This window comes from Neovison vison, chromosome 9 (genome assembly GCF_020171115.1).
Source record: "Neovison vison isolate M4711 chromosome 9, ASM_NN_V1, whole genome shotgun sequence".
NCBI classification, from domain to species: Eukaryota; Metazoa; Chordata; class Mammalia; order Carnivora; family Mustelidae; genus Neogale; species Neogale vison.
This window is the reverse complement of record NC_058099.1, coordinates 29,837,613-29,859,911: the sequence shown is the minus strand read 5'-3', so window position 1 is coordinate 29,859,911 and position 22,299 is coordinate 29,837,613. Positions and strand designations below refer to the sequence as shown.

The 22,299-nt window shown below is 39.6% G+C and overlaps 2 protein-coding genes across 4 annotated transcripts; one reads left to right on the top strand and one right to left on the bottom strand.

The window, feature by feature from the left end:
* Positions 1 to 4,309: 4,309 nt before the first annotated feature.
* Positions 4,310 to 8,037, bottom strand: MRPL50 (mitochondrial ribosomal protein L50). Its single transcript, XM_044265246.1, has 2 exons — positions 7,898 to 8,037; positions 4,310 to 5,282 (listed from the first exon to the last, which is right to left on the bottom strand). Exons 1-2 carry the CDS (start codon positions 7,987 to 7,989, stop codon positions 4,895 to 4,897), a joined length of 480 nt encoding a protein of 159 aa, XP_044121181.1. The 5' UTR covers positions 7,990 to 8,037; the 3' UTR covers positions 4,310 to 4,894.
* Positions 8,038 to 8,272: 235 nt separating this feature from the next.
* On the top strand, positions 8,273 to 21,991 carry ZNF189 (zinc finger protein 189). Of its 3 annotated transcripts, none has more exons than XM_044265244.1 (3): positions 8,273 to 8,593; positions 9,303 to 9,384; positions 19,237 to 21,991. In XM_044265244.1, exons 1-3 carry the CDS (start codon positions 8,561 to 8,563, stop codon positions 20,955 to 20,957), a joined length of 1,836 nt encoding a protein of 611 aa, XP_044121179.1. In that variant the 5' UTR covers positions 8,273 to 8,560; the 3' UTR covers positions 20,958 to 21,991. The 3 variants fall into 3 exon arrangements, with proteins under 3 accessions (XP_044121179.1, XP_044121178.1, XP_044121177.1); XM_044265243.1 differs by having other exon boundaries at positions 9,300 to 9,384; XM_044265242.1 differs by having other exon boundaries at positions 9,258 to 9,384.
* Positions 21,992 to 22,299: the final 308 nt, after the last annotated feature.

Sequence of the window (22,299 nt, the reverse complement as noted above, 5' to 3'; positions counted from 1 at the left end):
GAGACTTTAATTGGCGTCATTCCAATCAGCCCAGAGGAGATAGCCCTGATTACAAGCTGAAAAGTACCTGACATATTCCCCTCGAACCTTCCTTTTCCTCAATAAAGACGAATGGCTCTATCTAGAGTCATCTTATAAGTCAAAACCTCAAATATGTCTTTGCAGTCTAACCAAACTAATGAAGCACTGTCTCCCTCTCTAAATAAATAAATAAATAAATGTGGGGTGCTTGTGTGGCTCAGTCTTTGAGCCTCTGTCTTAGGCTCAGGATCAAGCCCACATTGGATTTCCTACTCGGCGGGAAGCCTGCTTCTCCATCTCCCACTCCCTCTGCTTGTATTCCCTCTCTCACTGAGTCTCTCTGCCAAATAAATAAATAAAATCTTAAAAAAAAAAAAAAAGAGGAAAGTAAACCCAAAGTAGAAGAAAGGAAGTAAGAAAAGTGTATTAGCAATGAAACAGAAAATAAACAATAGAAAGAAATTAACAAAGACGAATCTGGTTCTTTGAGGAGGCCGACAAAATTGATGAACTACAAGCCAGAATGATCAAATAAAAAGAATAAAATTTAAATACCCAATATGAAAGGGGGTTATCATTGCAGATACAGTAGACCATGAAGAGGAAAATAAGAGAATATTATGAACAATTTTATGACAACTAATTTGACAACTTAGATGGAGTGAATAAATTCCTTGTAAAATACAATTTAATAAAGAACTGTTTCAAAGTAAAGGAGAGCAAGTAAACGTGATAACAAAAATGTAAAGCATGAACCACGATTCGATCCTCTATCAGGAGGTAAAATTACTCTAAAGGTCATTTCTGGGGCATCAGTGAAAATTGAATATGAACAATGTATGATTAGTATTGCTTCAGTGTTAAATATTTTGAATTTAATATTTCCTGATGGAAAATAAATTTCATGGTATCTGCAGTTTGCTACTATTCAACTAACATTGGAATTCTGCTGAATCAGAAGTTAATTTTAGAGACTACTTTTGACTTAGAAATCATACAAGTAAAAACTTTAGGACTTTTGCACTGTGAAATAACCTAATAAAAATAAGATAGAAAAGTGACTGCAGATAAGATAAGCTCATGTTTGCAGGTATGACTGAGTTCAAGGCACCTGTCATTTAATCTCTTAGGATATACAGAACACATGTTAATGGGATTACAAATTAAAGAAGTAGGACAGGGGTGTCTGGCTGCCTCAGTCAGGACAGTATGTGAATCTTAATCTTGGCGTCATGAATTCAAGCTCCACTTTGGGTGTAGAGCTTACTTTAAAAAAATACTGCCAAGGGCGCCTGGGTGGCTCAGTGGGTTCAAGCCTCTGCCTTCGGCTCAGGTCATGGTCCCAGGGTCCTGGAATCAAGGCCCGAATCCGGCTCTCTGCTCAGCAAGGAGCCTGCTTCCTCCTCTCTCTCTCTGCCTACTTGTGATCTCTTTCTCTGTCAAATAAATAAATAAAATCTTAAAAATAATACTGCCAAAAGGATGACTTATACATATTTATAAACAAAGAAGACCACGTTGCCCATTCCTAGGTTCAAAGTCCAGAAATTTAGTGGCATGACTTCCACTTCTGAGTAAAAGGGAGTTTTATGGCAGACCAATACACAAAGAACTAAAAAAGTTGTATTTTAAAAAATAGATAAAAATAAAAGCAAAAAACTGGCAATAACTTAAATATCCAGTAATAGCATGGTTGAAAGATTACAGTGGTCCTCCCCACCCTTAACTTAGCTAGATTCATTTTCCAATTTGATTTACCTTCGGTCAACCCCAATCAGGAAGCAAACAATCCTTTTGATGTAAATTAGGTCAATAGCAGCCTACCTAATTCTACATCACAACACCTGGGTTATTCACCTCACTTCATCTCATCACAAACAGGCATTTTATCATCTCACCTCATCCTAAGAAGGGTGAGTATAGTACAATATGTATTTTTTAAAGATCTTATTTATTTATTTGACAGAGAGAGAGAGATCACAAGTAGGCAGAGAGAGGAGGAAACAGGCTCCCCACAAAGCAGAGAGCCTCTGAGATCAGGATCTAAGCCAAAGGCAGAGGCTTAACCCATTGAGCCACCCAGGTACCCCCAGTTTAGCACAATATTTTGAAAGACCACCTTCACATAACTTTCATTACAGCACATTGTTATAATTCTTCTATTTAATATTAGTTATGGCTAATTTCTTGCAGTACCTAATTATAAACTCTCATAGGTCTGAATGTATAGGAAAAAATATAGCATATATAGGGTTAAATACTATCCAGGGTTTCAGCATCCATTGGGGGCCTTGAAATGTATCCCCCCACGGTTAAGAAAGGTCTACTGTACCTAACATTCAGTTACAGAGGTTATTAGTCAAATTTATTACTCTTAAGACTATCTTAAAATCAGCAGAAATGATCATAGAGTGAAGGGAACAGGACAATGTGACAGTAAGTTTTAAAATACAGGAAAAAAGTTTCTTTTCATTTGGAAATACACCAGTATGTTAGTGATTATCTGAGTAGTAAGACCAAAATGGTATTTGCTTTCCCAAATGTTTAAAAGTGTGCTTTTTCTAATCAGAAACATGATGTTAAAATAAAAAAGAACAGAAGAGAGGGAGAAGTCTATTTATGTGGCTTGAAATACAACTGTCTGTGCAAATCTATTTCTATCAACACTGAATATTTTATTACCAGGTTTTATGTAAATATATTTACTGAGTTGAAAGGCTCAGATAACTATAATTGAGAACTCTTTTATACAGCAATTACTTAATTTTTTAAAATGTAAACCATATATAATTGTATCATGCTTGGTGACCTCAGTAAACAAGTTAGCAAATCTAATTTAAACTTTTCAGGAAAACCAAAGGTCATCATTGATAGATTTATTGCATTGGACTGTCGAACGGTGACACCTTCTAGTGTTATTAATGGATGTGGTTTATCTTGTCTATTAGCTCAACGTTTCAGGACCACTGCTTCAGGGATGGTACTTTCCCACTTTAATACTAGGGTCTAGGGTCTTGTTACTCAAAACATGAACAGCATTGTGTAGGAGTTTTTAGACATACAGAAGCTCAGGACCCACTCTTGATCTATGTAATCAGAATCTGCATTTTAAAAAGATCTCCAAGTAATTCATATGCACGTTTAATTTTGAGAAACACTGCTCCAGGTTACAAAGAAATAAGTCCTTCTGCCTTTACACCCATACACAGCTGGGTTTTGCAGTTCTCCAGGTGAAACCAAGTGTTTTTTCCACACTCCCTTTACTATCTATTACTTCCGTCATGCCCTTTGCACATTTTTCTGTTTCCAGGAGTAAAAGATGTGTGGGAAATAAGATAATCAAATCCTCTAAGTTAAATTCAACTATTTCCATACGGAAACTTTCTCACATAGAAGGAATTTATCAGCTCTGATATTTAAGCTCCAGGGCTTCAGAAATTTCTGATGTTCTTTAATGTGTAGATTATTAAAAATCTCATCTGCTGATGACATTTATGGGTAGGACCATAGTGTAACCAATTTTATTAATATGCCAGAATTTATATAACCATCGGACTTTTGCCCACTTCAAATAAGTTACCCTTGGAAAAGAGAATATATGCAATTTCCTTCATATAAAAACTATCACTTTTCTTTCAGAACTATTAGTGGTGAAGATAAAATACATGAATTTCCTTCTCTGTCTTATTACTGACTAGCCGTATCTGAAGTCTAAACAAAAATAATTCCTAATTTAATTACTTCCTCACTTAACATCTGTAGTTCAGAACTATATGGTAATTAGCTACTTGAGTATTTCCACAAATTGAGTGCCTACACCAAAGTCTGCAAAGACCACCCTAGTGGACATCGGCAGGTACTCAAAGCCACTTTTAAAGTTACAGAAAAGGGGGCACCTGGGTTACTTACTTAAGTGGCCAACTCTGGATTTCAGCTCAGGTCATCAGATGAAGCCCTACATCATGGCTCCATGCTGGGTATGAAGACTGCTTAAGATTCTCTCTCCCACTCCCTCTGCATCCCACCCCCTGCCCCGCTAAAGTGCATGCCCCTTCTCTGTCAGAAAAAAGGGACAGAAAAACTAGAAGACTTGACATAAGTATCATCTCCTTTTAAGAGAATGTTCACTTAGATATACAATCTGGCATCTCTCTTATTTTTAAAAAAGTTATAGCATTTCCTAGTTGGCATATACTCTAATTTTTTCATTCAGAATACTTAAATTAAGGAAATGACAAGACAGAGAAGCAAATTTCACCTTTAAAAAAATTTAAAACACACAACACTCTTCAAAAAATGTACTTTAATTCCAAGAGCTTAATCTAGAATGAACACTATCATTTTCTATTTCTATTTGTGAAGTAAAGCAGTGAAAGAAACAACTTACTAAAATAAACAACATAGATTTTTACATTTCTTTTACAAATATCCAAGCTTCCTTATTTGCATTTATCCTATACATAATACCACCTTAGATTTAAGAGTCCTAACAGGATTAAAACATGTTATTTTAAAACACATTTTTGCATAAAACATGTTTTATGCCTATGAAGAATAAACATCATGTCTGAACATATAATAGCCTCACATCGTAGGAACAAGTTTAATTACTGTGTCCTCCAGAGAAGGAAATTTTCATACACAATTGGTGATCTGATTTCATTAAAAAAAATTTTTGTTCAGCGAATGTGAAAAAAGAAAATCCTGCTGTTAATTCATGACATGAGGAAAAAAAGAGGTAATTCATTCTTCCACAGAAAAAGTGGGTTTAGAAAACAGTTCTGACAGCATTTTACATGGTAAAGTATCAAGGCTAATAACCAACCCCTTGCTCAGGACAAAATGATTTCAACATGCTTCTCTTCTGAATTGCTCAGTAATCCCAAGTGATTTTTAAATTGGGAGGCAGGTTACCGGCAATAAGTTCATCAAATTTAGATCTATCATGAATAGGCACATTATAGAAATCAAGAACATCTCTGACCCTACACATCTGGTGAAGCCTGGAGTTGGGCACTGCATGGCCCAGGTCATCAGCTAAACGTGCCAACAAACCGAATTTCAGATGACCATCTTCCAGAGACACATCCTGCCAATTACTAGGTATAGATGAGCCAAAAATTTCTTTGACACAAGATTCCACACGACTCTGGAGATCTTCAGGTGGTATGTATGTTCGGCTTCGTAAGGGTGGACACACCAAAATAGGTTCTTTCTTCACCTCTTCCACTGTCTCAGCCACCACTGGCTTTGTTTCTTTTCTGGAATGATCAAAAGCAAATATGTGAATCTTTGGTTATGTGAATCTTTGGTTACAAATATGTGAATCTTTGGTTACAAGCTGATGAACACCAGACCCAATCTTATCTATCTATCTAAATCAATAAATAATATGCACACTTACTACTCTCCCAGGCCCTGTGGAGAGAATAAGATAGGTAGGTACCTGCCTTCGGAAACTTGTAACTGAATTGGTCTGGTACACACAGAAAAAAAAATTATAGAGTTTACATGCTCTAAGAATTCCAAAAACAGGTAAGGAGGTTTCACATGCTCTAAGAATTCCAAGAACACGTAAAGAGGTAAATCATTTGCCTGGGATTCCCAGTTTCTAAAACCAATCTACCTCTCTAACCTCATCTCCTAATCTCCTATATACACTCTGTGCCCTACCCAAACTAAACTACTACATTGTTTCCCTCTTTCCTGGTGTCATGTGTTACCTCAAGTTATATCCTACTATTGGAAATGTCCATCTTTCATCTTCACCTACAGAATCTTACTTTAAGTCCTAGAACAGAACTGTTCTCTTCCAAGAAGTTTTACTTGATTTGCCCAAATACAACTGCAAATTCCTCTGATCTACTATAGCACATTATATTGCTTTAACAGTGTATCGCATTCTACCTGGAGTTTTAATTTTTTTACATTCTATTTCTCTTACCAGGTCAGGGTTTCTGAGCTCACTGACATTTTAGACCAGATAATTCTTTGTTGTAGGGCTCTATCATGTTCATTGTCACAGTCCAGCAGCATCCCTGGCCTCTGTCCAGGGTAGGATAAATGCCATAGCATTCCTGCCCTCTCGTCATAACCAAATGACACTGCCAAATGTCCAGATGGGTAAATTATCCCTGGATAAAAATCACTGTACCAAATTATAAACTCCTGTTTTATTTATCATAAAGACCTGTTTTATTGATCTGCAGTCCTTTGAAAACTGCATGAATAACTGTTACTGAGTACATGAGCCCATGTCAGGAAATCTGCCTGATACACTACTTCAGTGCTTAATGAAATACTAGCTCATGATCTGACTCTTGTTTTCCATGGAGTTGGTAACAGACTGGGATGGGTCATCCTTACAGAAATGGGAAGCAGCAGAAAAAAAGATGTCTGGGGGAAAAAAAAGAGAGAAGAAAGAAAGAGAGAGAGAGAGGAAGATAAAGAGGGAAGGAAGGAAGGAAGGAAGGAAGGATAGATAGATGTCTGGCCAAGAATATGGTTTGTTGCACTATTTTCCTTCGCCTACTTAAAGATTCTTCCGGCAATTTAGCCCTCATTCTGCATCAATTCTTTATCATTTTCTCTCTACCTGCTAGAGTGTTCCCAGGACACACAATAAGCTGTTAAAAATCTCCCATCTTCAAAGAAAAACAAAAATACCCCTTAGACTCCATGTTCTTACCAGTCTCCCAGAGTTGTCTATACTATCAGTGTCTACTTCATCACCTCCCATTTTCTCCTCAAACTATGCCAGTAGTACCATCAGAATGAAAATGTAATCCATTCCTCCCATCTCAAGTAATCTAGGACACTGCTCTAGTTTTCTCCATAATTTACCACTTTTTAAAATTATATCCCCCGTTTGTGTTTTTGCCTCCATCAGAATATATGTTCTATGAAGACAAATATTTAGTCGGACTTATTAACAAATGTATCCCTAACACCGAAACATCTGACAGAGTAGACACTCTATAAATTTGTGATGAATGAGTGACTGAAACAAACCTGAAGGAGATTTGAGATACTACTACTCACCAAAAAAGAGGGGAAACTAATAAATCCCTGAACAGATGACAAAAGTCCTTCCGGACAGAAGAGTTTTTGCTTGAACCCTGAGGGCATAAATGGTTCCCTGAAGTTCCCACAAGTTTTGAGGTCCTAACACTGCGAGTCAAACAGATTTACATTCAAAATATTCCACAGGGTGCTGTGGGAGAAGCAGTAGACGGGGAATCAGAGACCTGGGTTCTGGTCCCAGCTCTGCCATTAACCCGCTTTTGGCAAAATACTTCCTCTCCATGGAGCCTCAGTTTCCCCATACGTCCGAGCTCTGAGAAGGGGCGTTGTTTCGCTACTGTAAACTACTTAGGGAAATGCTGACCCACACCGGACGTTTAGTAACTGTCTGCTGAGTGAACCAATGAATACACAAACGAACAAAAAGAGGAGGCCACACTTCCCTTCTGAATCTGGCGCGTGAAGAAGGACACTGCGCAAATGAACTTCGTTTACCGAGCGCTTTCACGTTCATGTTCCATATTGCTCGTTCCAAACGAACCTTTTGTTTCCGGACACCGCACGCGATGCCTGGAACAAGTGGTCCGCCCTGTTTGCTTAATAAATTAATGAGCGAAATGGGAGGGAAAGAGAGCGGTATCTCCGCGATCAGATGACAAAACAGGCAACTCTGGACCCCACCCTTCCAGGAGACCCGCGCTTACGCTTCTGGACTCCTAACCCTAACCCAAGCGGAGGACTAGGGTCGCGTCTCAATAGCATGGCACTCGCTTTTGAATTCGTGCTTTTATCCTCCTCAGTTTCTCTCCTTACTTTCCCTGAACGAGACCCACCATCCAACCTTCCGCTTTACCTGAGTCGAGACCAAAATTCTCTGCGTGGTGCCCCTAAGACGATCCACGTGAGGCCTCTTCTGGTAACGCCGGATGCTGACAGTGCGGCCATGTCGGAAAAAAGCGTTTTGCTAGCGCTCTGCCCTCAGGGGGCAGTGACGCGCCAAGACCAGCCACTCACATGTAAGCTTAGTGGTAGGTGTTCCCTTTTTCCTGTGAAGCGCCACTAGTTTCTCCCGCCCCCTTTGCACGCCGGGAAATGTAGTCCGGTGGCCTCTGCCGGCGGAGGCTGGACCGAGGCGTTCTCTCAGAGCATGACGGGAGTTGTAGTTGGGGGGCGTCCCGGAAGGTTCCGGGTGACGCCTTCTGGTCCGGGGGCGGGCGGTCATAGCGCTCCTTGGCTGAAAGGAGGAGGAACTGGCAACTGGGAGGAGGCTCTAGCGAGGCCTGGAAGTCTGCGCAGCTAGGCGGGGAGGGAATTGGGGGTTGGGGGACTGCCAAGGAGTGCGTCTGATATGCTGCTGGGGTCGTGACCGCTCGGGGACCAAGGCAGGACCTGGCCATACCCAGCCTGGAGGCCTCGCCTTCGTTGGGCCTAATTTCTGAAGGCTGGGTAGGCCTTAACGAGAGGCTTCTTTCCGTGCGACCGCCGCGGATTCCTGCCCTGATTCTCTGTCCAGGAGATGGCCTCCCCGAGCCCCCCGCCGGAGCCAAAGGTAAGTCCCCCTCTGGGTATCACCGTTCTCTCGCTATAACCAGAGCTAGGCCGCGCCTCCGCCCCCCCACCTCCCTGACCATGGTCTTCAGGGCCAGCGATGTGTGCAGGGAAGTACCCCGTAGTGCTCCCACTTGGCCCTTTTTTTTTTTTTTTTCCAAGCGCGACTTGGTAAATCAGATGAAGAAAATTAGTAATGTTCCACACATGCGTCCTCATTTGTGAGTTCTTCCAAATGAGGCACCATTTTTAAACCTCCCCCGTGTTTTATGCGCCTGTCACGATGCTTGGACCCAAGGTAGACGCTTAGAGAAGTTCATGGAATTGAACAGGGTCCCAAGCCAGTGGGGTAGAGTTGGAGCTGGGCAATTCGTGCAGGAAACTTGGGGAGTTTGGGGGCAGGTTACTAGAATAAAAATGTTAGTGTATAATTATTAAACCAGAAAAGCTCTATCTTTAGGACCAGCACTACTGACGACAAGGATCCAGTTCAGTTATCATCTAGTTTGAGGTACTTGTCTGTTAAAAACTGGGCCCCATTTGGAACTCTTGGTTATCATGTTCCTCCTAGCCTACCTGGCCCTGATAAGTGATTTCGTCTACTTTCAGTGGTAGAATTGTCCTTGAGACAACAAGAACTGACTACAGAAATCGTACTATTTCAGGGGTTGCTGACATTTGAGGATGTGGCTGTGTTTTTTACCCAGGAGGAGTGGGATTATCTGGATCCAGCTCAGAGAAGCCTGTATAAAGATGTCATGATGGAGAATTATGGAAACCTGGTCTCACTAGGTAAGAATCTTTTCTTTCTCTGGTTAAAATATCTGAGAGGCTATAAGAAATCAGACTCTGAGAACACTTGGACCACTACCAGTACCAAAACTGCTTTGTTCCAAAGTTCTGATTCAAATCTTTCAGCCATTAATTGTTTCCATGCCTGTCATCCCTAGCTTCCTTGCAATAACCAAAATACATGCCTTTCTGGCTTCTTATCTTCATAATCTCATTCCCATATTGCTCTGTACTTTCCCTCCTGGCTCATCCTCCCACTGATTTCCTCCCACCCCTTTTCACTCTGCCTTCTGGAGCCCCTGTTCTTCTTCACATAATGTTCCTTACCCCTCCTGGCCTTAACTGAAAACTGGCACTTTCCCAAGGACACCACTTCCCTGGCAGAGGCTGCTTATTTTCCTGCATTTTCTTTTTTTCCCCTATCCTTTGTCTCAAGGCTTGAAGGGAGAAGTTATGTTCTCCTACCTTTTCAGGGCTGTTCCCAAAGCATTGGTTTAACCCTTCAAGCAAAATTTCTCTCCTTGCCTCAGCAGTCTTGCTCTACCCACTCAATTCCTTCTCACTGTCATCTGTCAACATGTCTTGGTCCCTCACACGTAGATTTTGTCACATTTCAGAATCTTCTGTATGCTCACCTATGCAATCAGTGATGTAGTCATCACTTAACCCTCACTATATTCCCTGACCTTATTTGCTTCAGGGACCTGGCTTTCCTTTTTTGTTCAGTTCACATCAGTGATCAAACCCTCAGTTTTGTCAAAACAGGCAAATCTTAAACCCTGATATCTTACTCTTTTGAAAATTTTGCAGACATTATTATTATTTTAGATTAACTAAACAGGGGTGACCAAAACAGACATCATCTCTGCCCATGTGGAGCTTACTCTAACTTCTTAACTTTCTACCCCTCCTACTCCTTTCCTCCTACACCTGGTTATTCTTTTTTTTTTTTTTTTTTAAAGATTTTATTTATTTATTTGACAGAGATCACAAGTAGGCAGAGAGGCAGGCAGAGAGAGAGAGGGAAGCAGCTGCTGAGCAGAGAACCCGCTGCGGGACTCGATCCCAGGGTCCTGAGATCATAACCCGAGCCGAAGGCAGCAGCTTAACCCACTGAGCCACCCAGGCGCCCCTACACCTGGTTATTCTTAATCATGTTTCCTGTTCTTGACTTCTCCCTTTCTCCCCGCCAGACTATCCTGTCCTGTCCTAACTTCATCTCCTCATCTAATCCATGGACCTACATATAAATTATCACCAGCAAGCTCTCTCACCACCTTGTCATTATGCTCTTTGCATTCTGCAAACTTCAGATTTTGTGTTGGTTATAAAATCTGCCTCTTCTCCTACCAGGGTTGCTAAATACAGCAAGAGAAATTCTTCAACTGAAAAGACTAATGCCCTGTGTATATGTATGCATGGCTTTTCTTCTAGTCTGCAGTGGGTTTTTACATCTGAGCCAGTTTTTTTCATTGATTTGCTCTTTCCCTTCTTCTTTATAATGACTATTCCAAAAACTAAAGAAGTTTTCCTTGGGTCCATCACTCAGTGGTGGACTTCACTTTCTGTGGCAAAGAGAAGATAGAGGCTACTAAATGTGAACTCCCACCTTCTCTGCCCTTCATGTGCATGCTTAAGACTACTCCTGTTTCCTCGCTTCTCCAAGAGTTTATCCATCTGTCATCTTTTCTTTTTTTTCCCCTTTACAACTTTAGTCTCTATTCCTACTCCACTGGTACCTTTATTTTGATAATAGGTATGTTTATGACTCTTCCAGTTGGGGAAGGAGGGGAGTGGGTGGTGATCCTTTGAGTCACAGTCTCCTTGCTGCTCCTTGTCACCTCCTCATTCACTTCATAGCCAAGTTTTTCTAAGAGTAGTTGATGGGTGTTTTGTACTTTACCTTCCATTATCTCTAAGCCCCTTTTCTTGCCTCTGCCATTCCCCTTGAATTGTTTAACATTGGTCTGTAATAACCCAGTTGTCAAATGCAATAGACATTTTTTGGACACTATTTTATTTCACCTCTCTATAGATATTGGAAACTGTTGCTACCTTCTGTTGCCTTGCATTCTCACACTTCCTCTCAATTTATATGCTTTCTTTGGCAAAGCTTATCTATACTCAGATCATCACCTACTTCTATGTGATAAGTCCCAAATCTTACTTTCACCTAAGAGAAGCATCTGGAACTTACCTGCCTAAGTAAAAGTTCTGGTTCAGCCACTTACAAGCCTTGTGACCTTGGGTGAATTACATAATCTTTCCATGCCTATTTCTTTTTTACGAAGTGGCAATAATAATAGCACTTAACTCTTTGGGTTACTGTGAGCATTAACAGATTTAATATATGTAACGTATTTAGGACCTTGAGTAGCATGTAGTAAGTATAATATAAATGTTGATGGCTGTCACTGTACTCTTTATCCTAAGAGTGCTAAAATCTTTGTCATCTTCTTTTGAAGACCATGTAAATGACTCACACCTGGCAAATCTCAAATAACCCATTCAGATCTCAAGGGCCTTCTCTTTGGAATTAAGTACTCCTTTTTCTGTATTATCGTATACACTTCTGTTGAATTTATCACACTGTACTCTAATCATTCTTTATGTTATTTTTCTAACCAGTTTTCCATGAGGACAGTAACTATATTTTTTTCTTGATTTCTCCAGCACTTAGCGCAGAACCATATATAGAGTCTACTAAACATGACTCTATTATATGCTCAGCACAGAAGCATATAGCTTCTAAGTATTTGTGTAATAGAATGAATGAATATACTCAAGATTCAGTATCTCTTGACCAGTTACTGCATTAGTCCATAAACTAGCCTCTTGCCTCCAATTTCCCTTTCTTTTAATATATTCTATTTACTGCCACCAAAGTGATTTTGTTAGTTAACTGCTTATAATTTACAATTCCTGGTAGCCTAAAGGATAAAAATCTTAATTTCTTATACCTGCTAGGGCATCTCTAAATAGCCCTCCCTGGGTTTCTAGCGTCATATATTATTTTTGCACACCACTTCAATCTCCAGTCATATCAGCTGCTGATTTTTTCCCCCCATATGCCATGGTGTATCTGAGTCATTGCCAGCTTTATCCACACATATGGTATCCTGGCTGATAGAACCAGACATATGCCCAGCCTTGCCTGCCCCTACTACTGTTAAATGTGAGTACCATATGGACGAAGGCATGGCAGTGAGCCCATCTGTGATCTCCTACTTTCAGGCTCCCATTTTAGCTGAACTACAGCTTTTTATCGGTTATTATTTCTCCCTCTGCAATCTTTTCATCTATAGATTCTGTCACCATTCCTTTGATAAGAGTTCTCTTGGTGAAAGATCACAATTACTTGATTTTTTCTAATGTAGTGTTTTACTGCACATCATCTTGCTTCTTTAGTTAGTACAGCTCTCTTCCAAATTTAATTTTGGTCCTTTATTCGTACCTTTCCTTTCTATGATGATTTTTCTTTAAACACTTCGGTAACTATGTTAATAATACAACTGACAGCTTGATCTCAATTCTCAGTCTTCCAGTTCTTTTTTTCTTTTTTTTTTCTTAATGTTTTATTTATTTATTTGACAGAGACAGTAAGATCACAGGTAGGCAGAGAGGCAGGCAGAGAGAGAGGAGGAAGCAGGTTCCCTGCTGAGCAGAGAGCCTGATGTGGGGCTCAATCCCAGGACCCTGAGATCATGACCTGAGCCGAAGGCAGAGGCTTAACCCACTGAGCCACCCAGGCACCCCAGGTCTTCCAGTTTTTCAAGTGAAATGGACGTCTTCAGTTTTAATGACTTCTTTCTAGTCTGCTTGAGCTGTATTGGACCTTGACAGAATTGGGAATTGCTGTTCCTGTAAGACCTTAAACTCATTGTTTCTCTTCTTAGATTATATATAGATTATATATATTCTTAGAATATATATATTATGTATTCTTTCCTCAATTGTTTGTTCAGCTACTCATCCTTTCAATAAATAGTTAATCAAGCATTGTGCTAGCACTAGGAATGCAGATTGTTCCCCATTCTCTCATTCTTTTACCAAAAAAAACTGTTCTTCCTGTACACTTTTGGATACTAGGATTGGCAGCTGTGGTCAGTCCACAGGCCAGATCTGGCACACTGTCCATTTTTATGAATAAAGTGCCTATTTTGGGGGCGCCTGGGTGACTCAGTAGGTTAAAGCCTCTGCCTTTGGCTCAGGTCATGATCCCAGGGTCCTGGGATCGAGCCCCGCATCAGGCTCTCTGCTCAGCAGGGAGCCTGCTTCCCTTCCTCTCTCTCTGCCTACTTGTGATCTCTGTCTGTCAAATAAATAAAAAAATCTTTAAAAAAAAAAGTGCCTATTTTTATGTATTATCTGTTACTACTTTCATGCTGTAGTGGCAGAGTTGAACATTTGCAATAGAGCCTATATGGCTCTCAAAGCCAAAAATATTTATTGTCTGGCCCTTTTTGGAAAATGTATGGTAACTCTTGTTACGGCCCAAAGTTTAGCCACTTCCACTTCACCATTTCCTTGCCATTTCTCTCTCTCTGCAGCTACCATAGTATTAAAACTGATTAAAGATTATAGAAATCAACTCAAACTAGCTTAAGCCAGCAAGAGAACTTATTATAGGGACAGAGGTGGCACACAGAATATATGAGCACGACTGCAACTGGATGTCAGAAAAGGACTAAACCCAGGGGCTTCTGGATGGCTCAGTTGGTTATGCATCTGACTCTTGACCTTGGCTCAGGTCTTGATCCCAAGGTCATGTGTTCAAGCTCCACATCTACTGTGGAGCCTACTTTAAAAACAAAAACAAGGGGTGCCTGGGTGACTCAGTGGGTTAAGCCTCTACCTTTAGCTCAGGTCATTATCCCAGGGTCTGGGGATCAAGCCCCACATCGGGCTCTCTGCTCAGTGAGGAGCCTGCTTACCCCTCTCTGCCTGCTTCTCTGCTTACTTGTGATCTCTGTCTGTCAAATAAATAAATAAAAATCTGGGACACCTAGGTGGCTCAGTCGGTTAAGACGCTGCCTTCGGCTCAGGTCATGATCCGGGGGTCCTGGGATCGAGTTCCACATCAGACTCCTTCCTCGGCAGGGAGCCTGCTTCTCTCTCTGCCTCTGCCTGCCACTCTGCCCACTTGTGCACGGGTGCTCTCTCTCTGACAAATAAAATCTTTTAAAAAATAAATAAATAAAAATCTTTAAAACAAAATGAAACACAGAAATTGGATTGCTCAGGAAGGAACTCTGTCTTTGCATTCTGTTTCTTCTTGGTAGACTAGTCTTTCCTCCTCATAACCACATGCTTCTGTTACTATAGCTTCTGAATTGATAGATTACAATTCTAGTCGTGTTCAGAATAACTGCCTATTTCAGTTTTAATTCCTGGTAGAGATGCACTTTGAGTCAATTCTCTGCAAATCAGATATATGATCACTGGATGGGAGCATAGACTAAAAGCATGGCAGAGACCTCAGAAGGTGATTATAGCTACCAAGCCCAGATCTCATGGATAGTCCTTTCTGTACTACTCTGTGTGGAAGCCAAAACTCACTTGTTTTTTTTACCTATCTCTTTGACATATTTATTTTCATTCCAGTGTCTCTCTGTCTAATTTACTTAAGCAGAGTATTACATTTTATGTCTGATATGATAAATCATTCTTTTATATTCTTTTTTAGGATACACTTGTTTTCTTTATTCTTCCAGTTGAAATTGAGATTCATTGAGATTTTTTATTCATTTATAAGATTTTGATTGGCGGAGCACCTGGGTGGCTCAGTGGGTTAAGCATCTGCCTTCGGCTCAGGTCATGGTCCCAGGGTCCTGAGATTGAGCCCCACATCGGGCTTTCTGCTCGGCGGGGAGTCTGCTTCTCCCTCTCCCTCTGCCTGTCTCCCTGCTTGTGCTCTGTCCCTCTCTCAAATGAATAAATAAAATCTTAAAAAAAAAAAAAGATTTTGATTGGAATATAGTTCATAAATTGGTTTGGGAAGAATTAAGATCCTTATAACATTGAATCTCTTTAGCAGTTTGCTTGACTCTATTTATCTGTCTTACGTCCTTCAGAAAATTTTTATGGCTTATTTTCAAAGCTCTCATTCAATTCTTATGAGACTTATTCCTGGTTTTATGGTTTTTATTACTGTATAAGACATTTTATTTTTCTATAACATTTACTAATTGTTTATTCTTGGCAGTAAGTACTTATCACTATTTATTTTACATCTGATTTTTCTTGTTACTATTATATTTAACTTAATTTTTCTTAGAAATTATACATGGACATTATATTGTCTGCAAATAACAACAATTTTATCTGATTCCTTTGAGTAAAACCCTAGAACAACAACACTGGGTAAACATTATAAAGAGACTTCCCCTTCTCACAAGGAATTTACAGTCCCGTGGAGGAGGTAAATATGGCGCAATAACAGTGCATATAATAGCTATAATGCAGCTGTGGATGAGGGCTGGTAATAAAAAACAGAACATCTAAGTCTGCCTCTTGGACTTAGTGAAGACTTTGTAGAGGAGCTGTTACTTGAATTGTATCTTAAAGAAAAATCGGGAGTTTGCCAGGTAAACAATGGTGGGGGACATTTAGTAAAATGAGATGTTCAAAGAAATGGCATAGAAGATTAGCATAAGCGGGGCACCTGGGTGGCTCAGTAGGTTAGGGCCTCTGCCTTCAGCTCAGGTCATGATCTCAGGGTCCTGGGATCGAGCCCTGCATCGGGCTCTCTGCTCAGCAGGAAGCCTGCTACCTCCTCTCTCTCTGTCTGCTTCTCTGCTTACTTGTGATCTCTGTCTGTCAAATCAATAAATAAAATCTTTAAAAAAAAAAAAAAAGGTTAGCATAAGAAGTTTGCCCACTTTGCAGTGTGAGAGAGTGGGTAGGAGGGTGACTTGAGATTTAGAGAACCTTTTGTGAAGTGCTGAGTATCATGGTGGAAAGAGCTTTGATTTGCTTTCATAAGTGATGCAGTACTAGTGAATCTACAGGTGGTGAGGTGACTGGAATTCCATTTCATGCACATCTCTCTGGATGCAGTGGAGTAGATGTAGTATGGAGACAACTTATTGGATGGCTTTTGCATAATCCAGGAAGACATGGAAAGAAGGTAGATACTAGAGAGCTGAATCTTTGATTTTGGTGATTGTTTACCAATAGGAAAAATGGAGAAATCTAGGGTGATTTTCTGCTTTGCGTAATGGATAAAGATGCCTGTCAAGAGAAGATGATTGGAGGTGGAGTCATACATGACAGCAAACGATGATGATCATGTTAGTTGTAAGCCCTTTTTGAGACAGGTAAATAGCAATACCCAGACTATATAGAGAGAGCAAGGTAAGAATGTAAATATGGGTAACAGTAACCTTCAACAGTTAATGAAGGAAGAGAAATACATGAAGGAAATTTATTAGAAAAGGCCAAAGAAGAAATAGGGAACTAAAAGAATATAATGGCATAGAAATCAAACCCAGATAGTGTCAAAATTGAACTAGTCAACAGTGTCAGATGCTGCTGAATAAGGACTGAAGATGTTTATTGTATTTGTTATTCAAGAGTCATTGGTGATTTAGAAGAAGCTTTTCTAGATTCTGGAAACAGAAGCCATATTTCACAGTAGGTTGTAGGGGAAGAGGTAGGCATGGGAAACATACCTAGGAAAGGGAGACCTACAGAGTTAAGATTTTATTTCAAAACTTAGCTTTCATTAAGAGAAGGGTTTCAGGTTTGAGATAAAGTTGGGCGTATTTGTATGCTGAGCATATGTAAATATGTTGGCAATGGAGAACAGATGGAAGAAAGAGGAAACAATGGTAGTAGTTAGGTACTCAAGAGACATGGGAGATCAAGAGAAGGTAGATGAATTAGCTTTGGATAGGAATGGAATATATCTTCATGTACCATTGCAGATAAGTTTATAGGCAGGGGGCAGTAAGTTCAGGGAGTTCTCTCATCCTTTTTCATTGTGTGAAAGAAAGCAGACCTCTCGAGTGAATTTAAGATATAATACTATTAGTAGCATAAAGAGAAATAAAGTTTCTACTGATTTTTTAGAGCAATAAGAGAAGTGTTTTTGGAATAAAATGACTTAATGACTGGTTTGAGCTAAGTGAAAAGAAAACTCAGAGATGACTCCAAAGAAAATTAGAAAATTGAGAGAAAAGAGGAAGTCTAAAAAAAGAAATTGTTTAGGGCCAAATGTATATATCTGGTACCAATCAGTTCTTCTAGTGGAATTATCCAGCAGAGAGCAAGAGAGGGAAAATCGGGGAAAAAGTCAGAGGCAGACTTGAGTTCTGTATGCCACTCTGTTTCATCATAGACTATTATGTTATCTTTCCTTCTACACATGTAAGATTTTCATTTCTCAGATGTCTTAGAGACTCTCAGTTGGAACTAAATGGTTCCAACTTGGCTCTTACATTAGAAGGGTAAGAAACCTATGTACTTGAAGAATGTGGTAGGATTTGTGGTAGGTGAGGGCGTAAGTTACCACAGACTGCATTTTCTCAGTTTCTTTCATTAACTGTGACCATGTTCCTTTTGTATTTATTATGTCTTTCTGTATCATAGACTCCTTGTCACTCCAATCCATTTTTTTTTCATTTTTTAAAAATTTTATTAACATATAACGTATTATTTGCTTCAGGCATGCAGGTCTGTGAATCATCAGTTTACACAAATCACAGCACTCACCATAGCACATACCCTCCCCAGTGTCCATAATAACCCATTATTTTATTTTAAAGGCCATTTTGTCTCAGTAGAGGAGTGCTTTAGTTAAATATTTTATCATGTTTTCTCTCCCCAGTGTACTCGTCATTCATTTTATTAGGTGGGGAACTTCATGTCTTATCTTTGAATCCTGAATCATTACACACACCTGGAATGCTTTTGTTTGCAATAAGTAAATTCTTGTAAATGAATGAATTGTTGCTTCCCCTGTTTTGTTTTTTGATTTTGTCTTTTATCCTTTTCAACATTTTGTGTTCATTTCTGTCAGTTATTTGGTCTACTCATGGTTCAGTAGTGCTGTCTTACCTCATATTTTCCTGAACCTACTGTTTTTTATTCCTGCATCATCCTTTCTTCCTTGATAGAATACTTCATTATACTACTTCTTGTCCTATTTCATTTTTTCCCTATCTTACCTTGCCTAATTGTTGATTTACCAGGACTTCTTCCCAATTCTGCTTGCCCTACTAACTTATCATTTTACTTATAAAAACACCCTTTTAGTGTGCCTGGCTGACTCAGTTAGAGGAGCATGTGACTCTTGATCTCAGGTTTGTGAGTTCAAGCCCCATGTTGGGTGTAGAGATTACTAAAAAAAATTAAAACTTAGGGGCACCTGGGTGGTTCAGGGGGTTAAGCCTCTGCCTTCAGCTTCTGTCATGATCTCAGGATCCTGAGATTGAGCCCTGCATCTGGCTTTCTGTTCGGTGGGGAGCTGCTTCCCCCTCCTCTCTGCCTACTTGTGATCTCTCTGTCAGATAAATAAGTAAAATCTTTAAAAAAATAAAAACTAAAAACTTAAAAGCTTGCTTCTTTAAAAACACACATACACGCTCACACACTCACTCTTTTCATACCCCTTCTCCAAGAAAAATATTTTATCAGATAACTAATATTATTTATATAGCTTGTATTCTTTGCCAGGCATTGTCCTAAATGCTTTGTGTATATAAACTAATTTAATCTTCACTGTACTCTGGAGTAGTCATTCACATTTTATAGATGTAGTGGATTAATTTGTATTAATCTTAGTTTCCTAAGCATTTCTCCTTGCTAACAAGAGAGCCCAGCTGATCTATTTTCTATTTATTATTCCAGATGTTTTGAACAGAGATAAGGATGAAGAGCCAACTGTGAAACAAGAAATTGAGGAGATTGAGGAAGAAGTGGAACCACAGGGTGTAATAGTTACAAGAATCAAAAGTGAAATTGACCAAGATCCCATAGGTAGGGAAACCTTTGAACTTGTTGGTAGGTTAGATAAACAGAGAGGTATCTTCTTATGGGAAATACCAAGGGAATCTTTGGCCCAGGACCAGAGAATGTTCAGAGGAAACAGTAATATTATTCGTAAGAGATCAAACTCAGAAGAGAAATGCCATAAATGTGAAGAATGTGGAAAAGGTTTTGTCCGGAAGGCCCATTTCATTCAACATCAAAGGGTACATACTGGTGAGAAGCCTTTTCAATGCAACGAATGTGGAAAAAGTTTTAGTCGCAGTTCATTTGTTATTGAACATCAGAGAATTCACACTGGGGAAAGGCCGTATGAGTGTAATTATTGTGGAAAAACCTTTAGTGTGAGCTCAACCCTTATTAGACATCAGAGAATCCACACTGGAGAGAGACCCTATCAGTGTAATCAGTGTAAACAGAGCTTCAGCCAGAGAAGGAGCCTTGTTAAACATCAAAGGATTCACACAGGTGAGAAACCCCATAAATGTAGTGACTGTGGGAAAGCCTTCAGTTGGAAGTCACACCTTATCGAACATCAGAGAACTCACACTGGTGAGAAACCCTATCACTGTACCAAATGTAAGAAAAGCTTTAGTCGAAATTCATTACTTGTTGAACATCAGAGAATTCACACTGGGGAAAGACCTCATAAATGTGGAGAATGTGGGAAAGCTTTTAGATTAAGTACGTACCTTATACAACACCAAAAAATCCACACTGGTGAGAAGCCTTTTCTTTGTATCGAATGTGGAAAAAGCTTTAGTCGGAGCTCATTCCTTATTGAGCATCAGAGGATCCATACAGGTGAAAGACCTTATCAGTGCAAAGAGTGCGGGAAAAGCTTCAGTCAGCTGTGCAACCTTACTCGTCATCAGAGAATTCACACAGGAGACAAACCCCATAAATGTGAGGAATGTGGAAAAGCCTTTAGCAGAAGCTCAGGTCTTATTCAGCATCAGAGAATCCACACCAGAGAGAAGACTTATTCATACAATGAAACCAAGGAAAGTTTTGATCCAAATTGCAGTCTTGTTATACAGCAGGAAGTCTACCCCAAGGAAAAATCTTATAAATGTGATGAATGTGGAAAAACTTTCAGTGTCAGTGCACACCTTGTACAACATCAAAGAATCCACACTGGTGAAAAGCCCTACCTGTGTACTGTATGCGGGAAAAGCTTCAGTCGGAGCTCATTTCTTATTGAACATCAAAGAATCCACACTGGTGAGAGACCTTATCTGTGCAGACAGTGTGGCAAAAGCTTTAGTCAGCTTTGTAATCTTATTCGACATCAGGGTGTTCACACAGGTAATAAACCCCATAAATGTGATGAATGCGGGAAGGCCTTTAGCCGGAACTCAGGCCTAATTCAGCATCAGAGAATACACACAGGAGAGAAACCTTACAAGTGTGAGAAGTGTGACAAAAGTTTTAGTCAACAGCGCAGCCTTGTCAACCATCAGAAGATCCACACAGAGACAAAAATCCAAGAAACCCATGAATGTGATGCTTGTGGCGAAGCCTTCAATTGCCGCATATCTCTTATTCAGCATCAGAAATTGCACACTACATGGATGCAGTAAATGTAGAGACATATTCAAGCTCAGTTTGACTTGAGACTAGCTACCCAAGTGCAGTTTCAGTATGGCTCACTGTGAGTCAGTTTTAGTGACAAAGCAGATTCTCCTTGGCCTCAGGCAAATGGTTTCTAAAGATTCTGTGAAAGGTGGACAGCTGCCCACAGGCAGCTGAAGACTTCCATTACTCTTAGTTTTGATGATCCTAGAGAAGGACACAGTAATTTATTTAAGCATCTTTTTTTCTCACACATCTTTTAGGAGAGAGGTCAAACCCAGGTTCAGAGCACTTGGTATTACAATTAATAAAGGGACAAGGACAAAGTTGTATTGGTACAAGGGAGCAGAAGTGAGAAAACTAGAGTAATTAATTATTCAGGAGTGTCCCCTGCCACCATCATATGATGGTTCGTTCAGTTCCATAATAATGTTTGGCAGTGCATGCCAAAGCCTAGTAATGAAGCATATGATTAAGTTTTCAAGGAAACAGCCCCATTTTTTTTTTTCCCCAAACTGATACCCAAAGGTTTTCTGGGTCATTGTTTAAGAAAGCCAGTTATTTGGCATGGAGTTAAAGAAACAGTTCCAATGCCTTGTGGTTCCCATATCTGTGAAATGAGTGGACCATTAATCTTACGTGTAACGATTATATGAGTAATTAATAAGCCTAGCAAAGGTGTTACCAAGGAACCTTTGGGAGTGCCTTTTTTCAAGATGGGCCCGAAAAAGTGGAGGAAGACACTTCTTTTTGTGCCCTCCCATCTGTGAAACATAACTGTAGTCCTATACAAATAATCTTGTTCCTCCACTACCAGTAGCATGCGAAAGTGTACATATTTTGATTACCAAGAGTTGGAAATAAAAAGACCTGGAGTCTATACTAGGAAACAGATATTTTGGTATTGCTTTGGTTTTTATGGTAACTAGACTTTGCATGCGATTTTAAAATCCTTATTTCTGGTTCTAGGGCTTCCCTTAGTTGATGGTTATATAAACCTATTAATTCATCTGTTTTAATAATTAAACCTGTTTTGTTTTTTGCTTTGTGTAAGAGTTCTTTGTTATTTTCCTTCAAAATCTATCCTGTCAAATAAATACTGCACTTAAAAATTTAGGATTTAAAAGAAATTGCTCTCACTTGTTGTACCTGTGACTACAGGCATACCATGGAGAGAGTGTTTGGTTCCAGAGCACTGCAATGAAGCAGATATTGCAATAAAGCAATTTAATTTTTTTTATTTCTTACTGCATATAAAAGTTATATTTACACTTTACATAGCAGTCTAGTAACTGTGCAGTAGTGTTATGTCTATGAAAGCAATGTACATGCTTTAATTTTAAAATACCT

Excerpts from the sequence above, each read along its gene's own strand:
- MRPL50 (XM_044265246.1), bottom strand. The coding sequence starts at position 7,989 with ATGGCCGCACTGTCAGCATCCGGCGTTACCAGAAGAGGCCTCACGTGG. Across the intron at positions 5,283-7,897 it reads GAATTTTGGTCTCGACTCAG|AAAAGAAACAAAGCCAGTGG; the intron begins GTAAAGCGGAAG and ends TGATCATTCCAG.
- ZNF189 (XM_044265242.1), top strand. The coding sequence starts at position 8,561 with ATGGCCTCCCCGAGCCCCCCGCCGGAGCCAAAG. Across the intron at positions 8,594-9,257 it reads GCCCCCCGCCGGAGCCAAAG|GGGTTGCTGACATTTGAGGA; the intron begins GTAAGTCCCCCT and ends GTACTATTTCAG. Across the intron at positions 9,385-19,236 it reads TGGAAACCTGGTCTCACTAG|ATGTTTTGAACAGAGATAAG; the intron begins GTAAGAATCTTT and ends TTATTATTCCAG.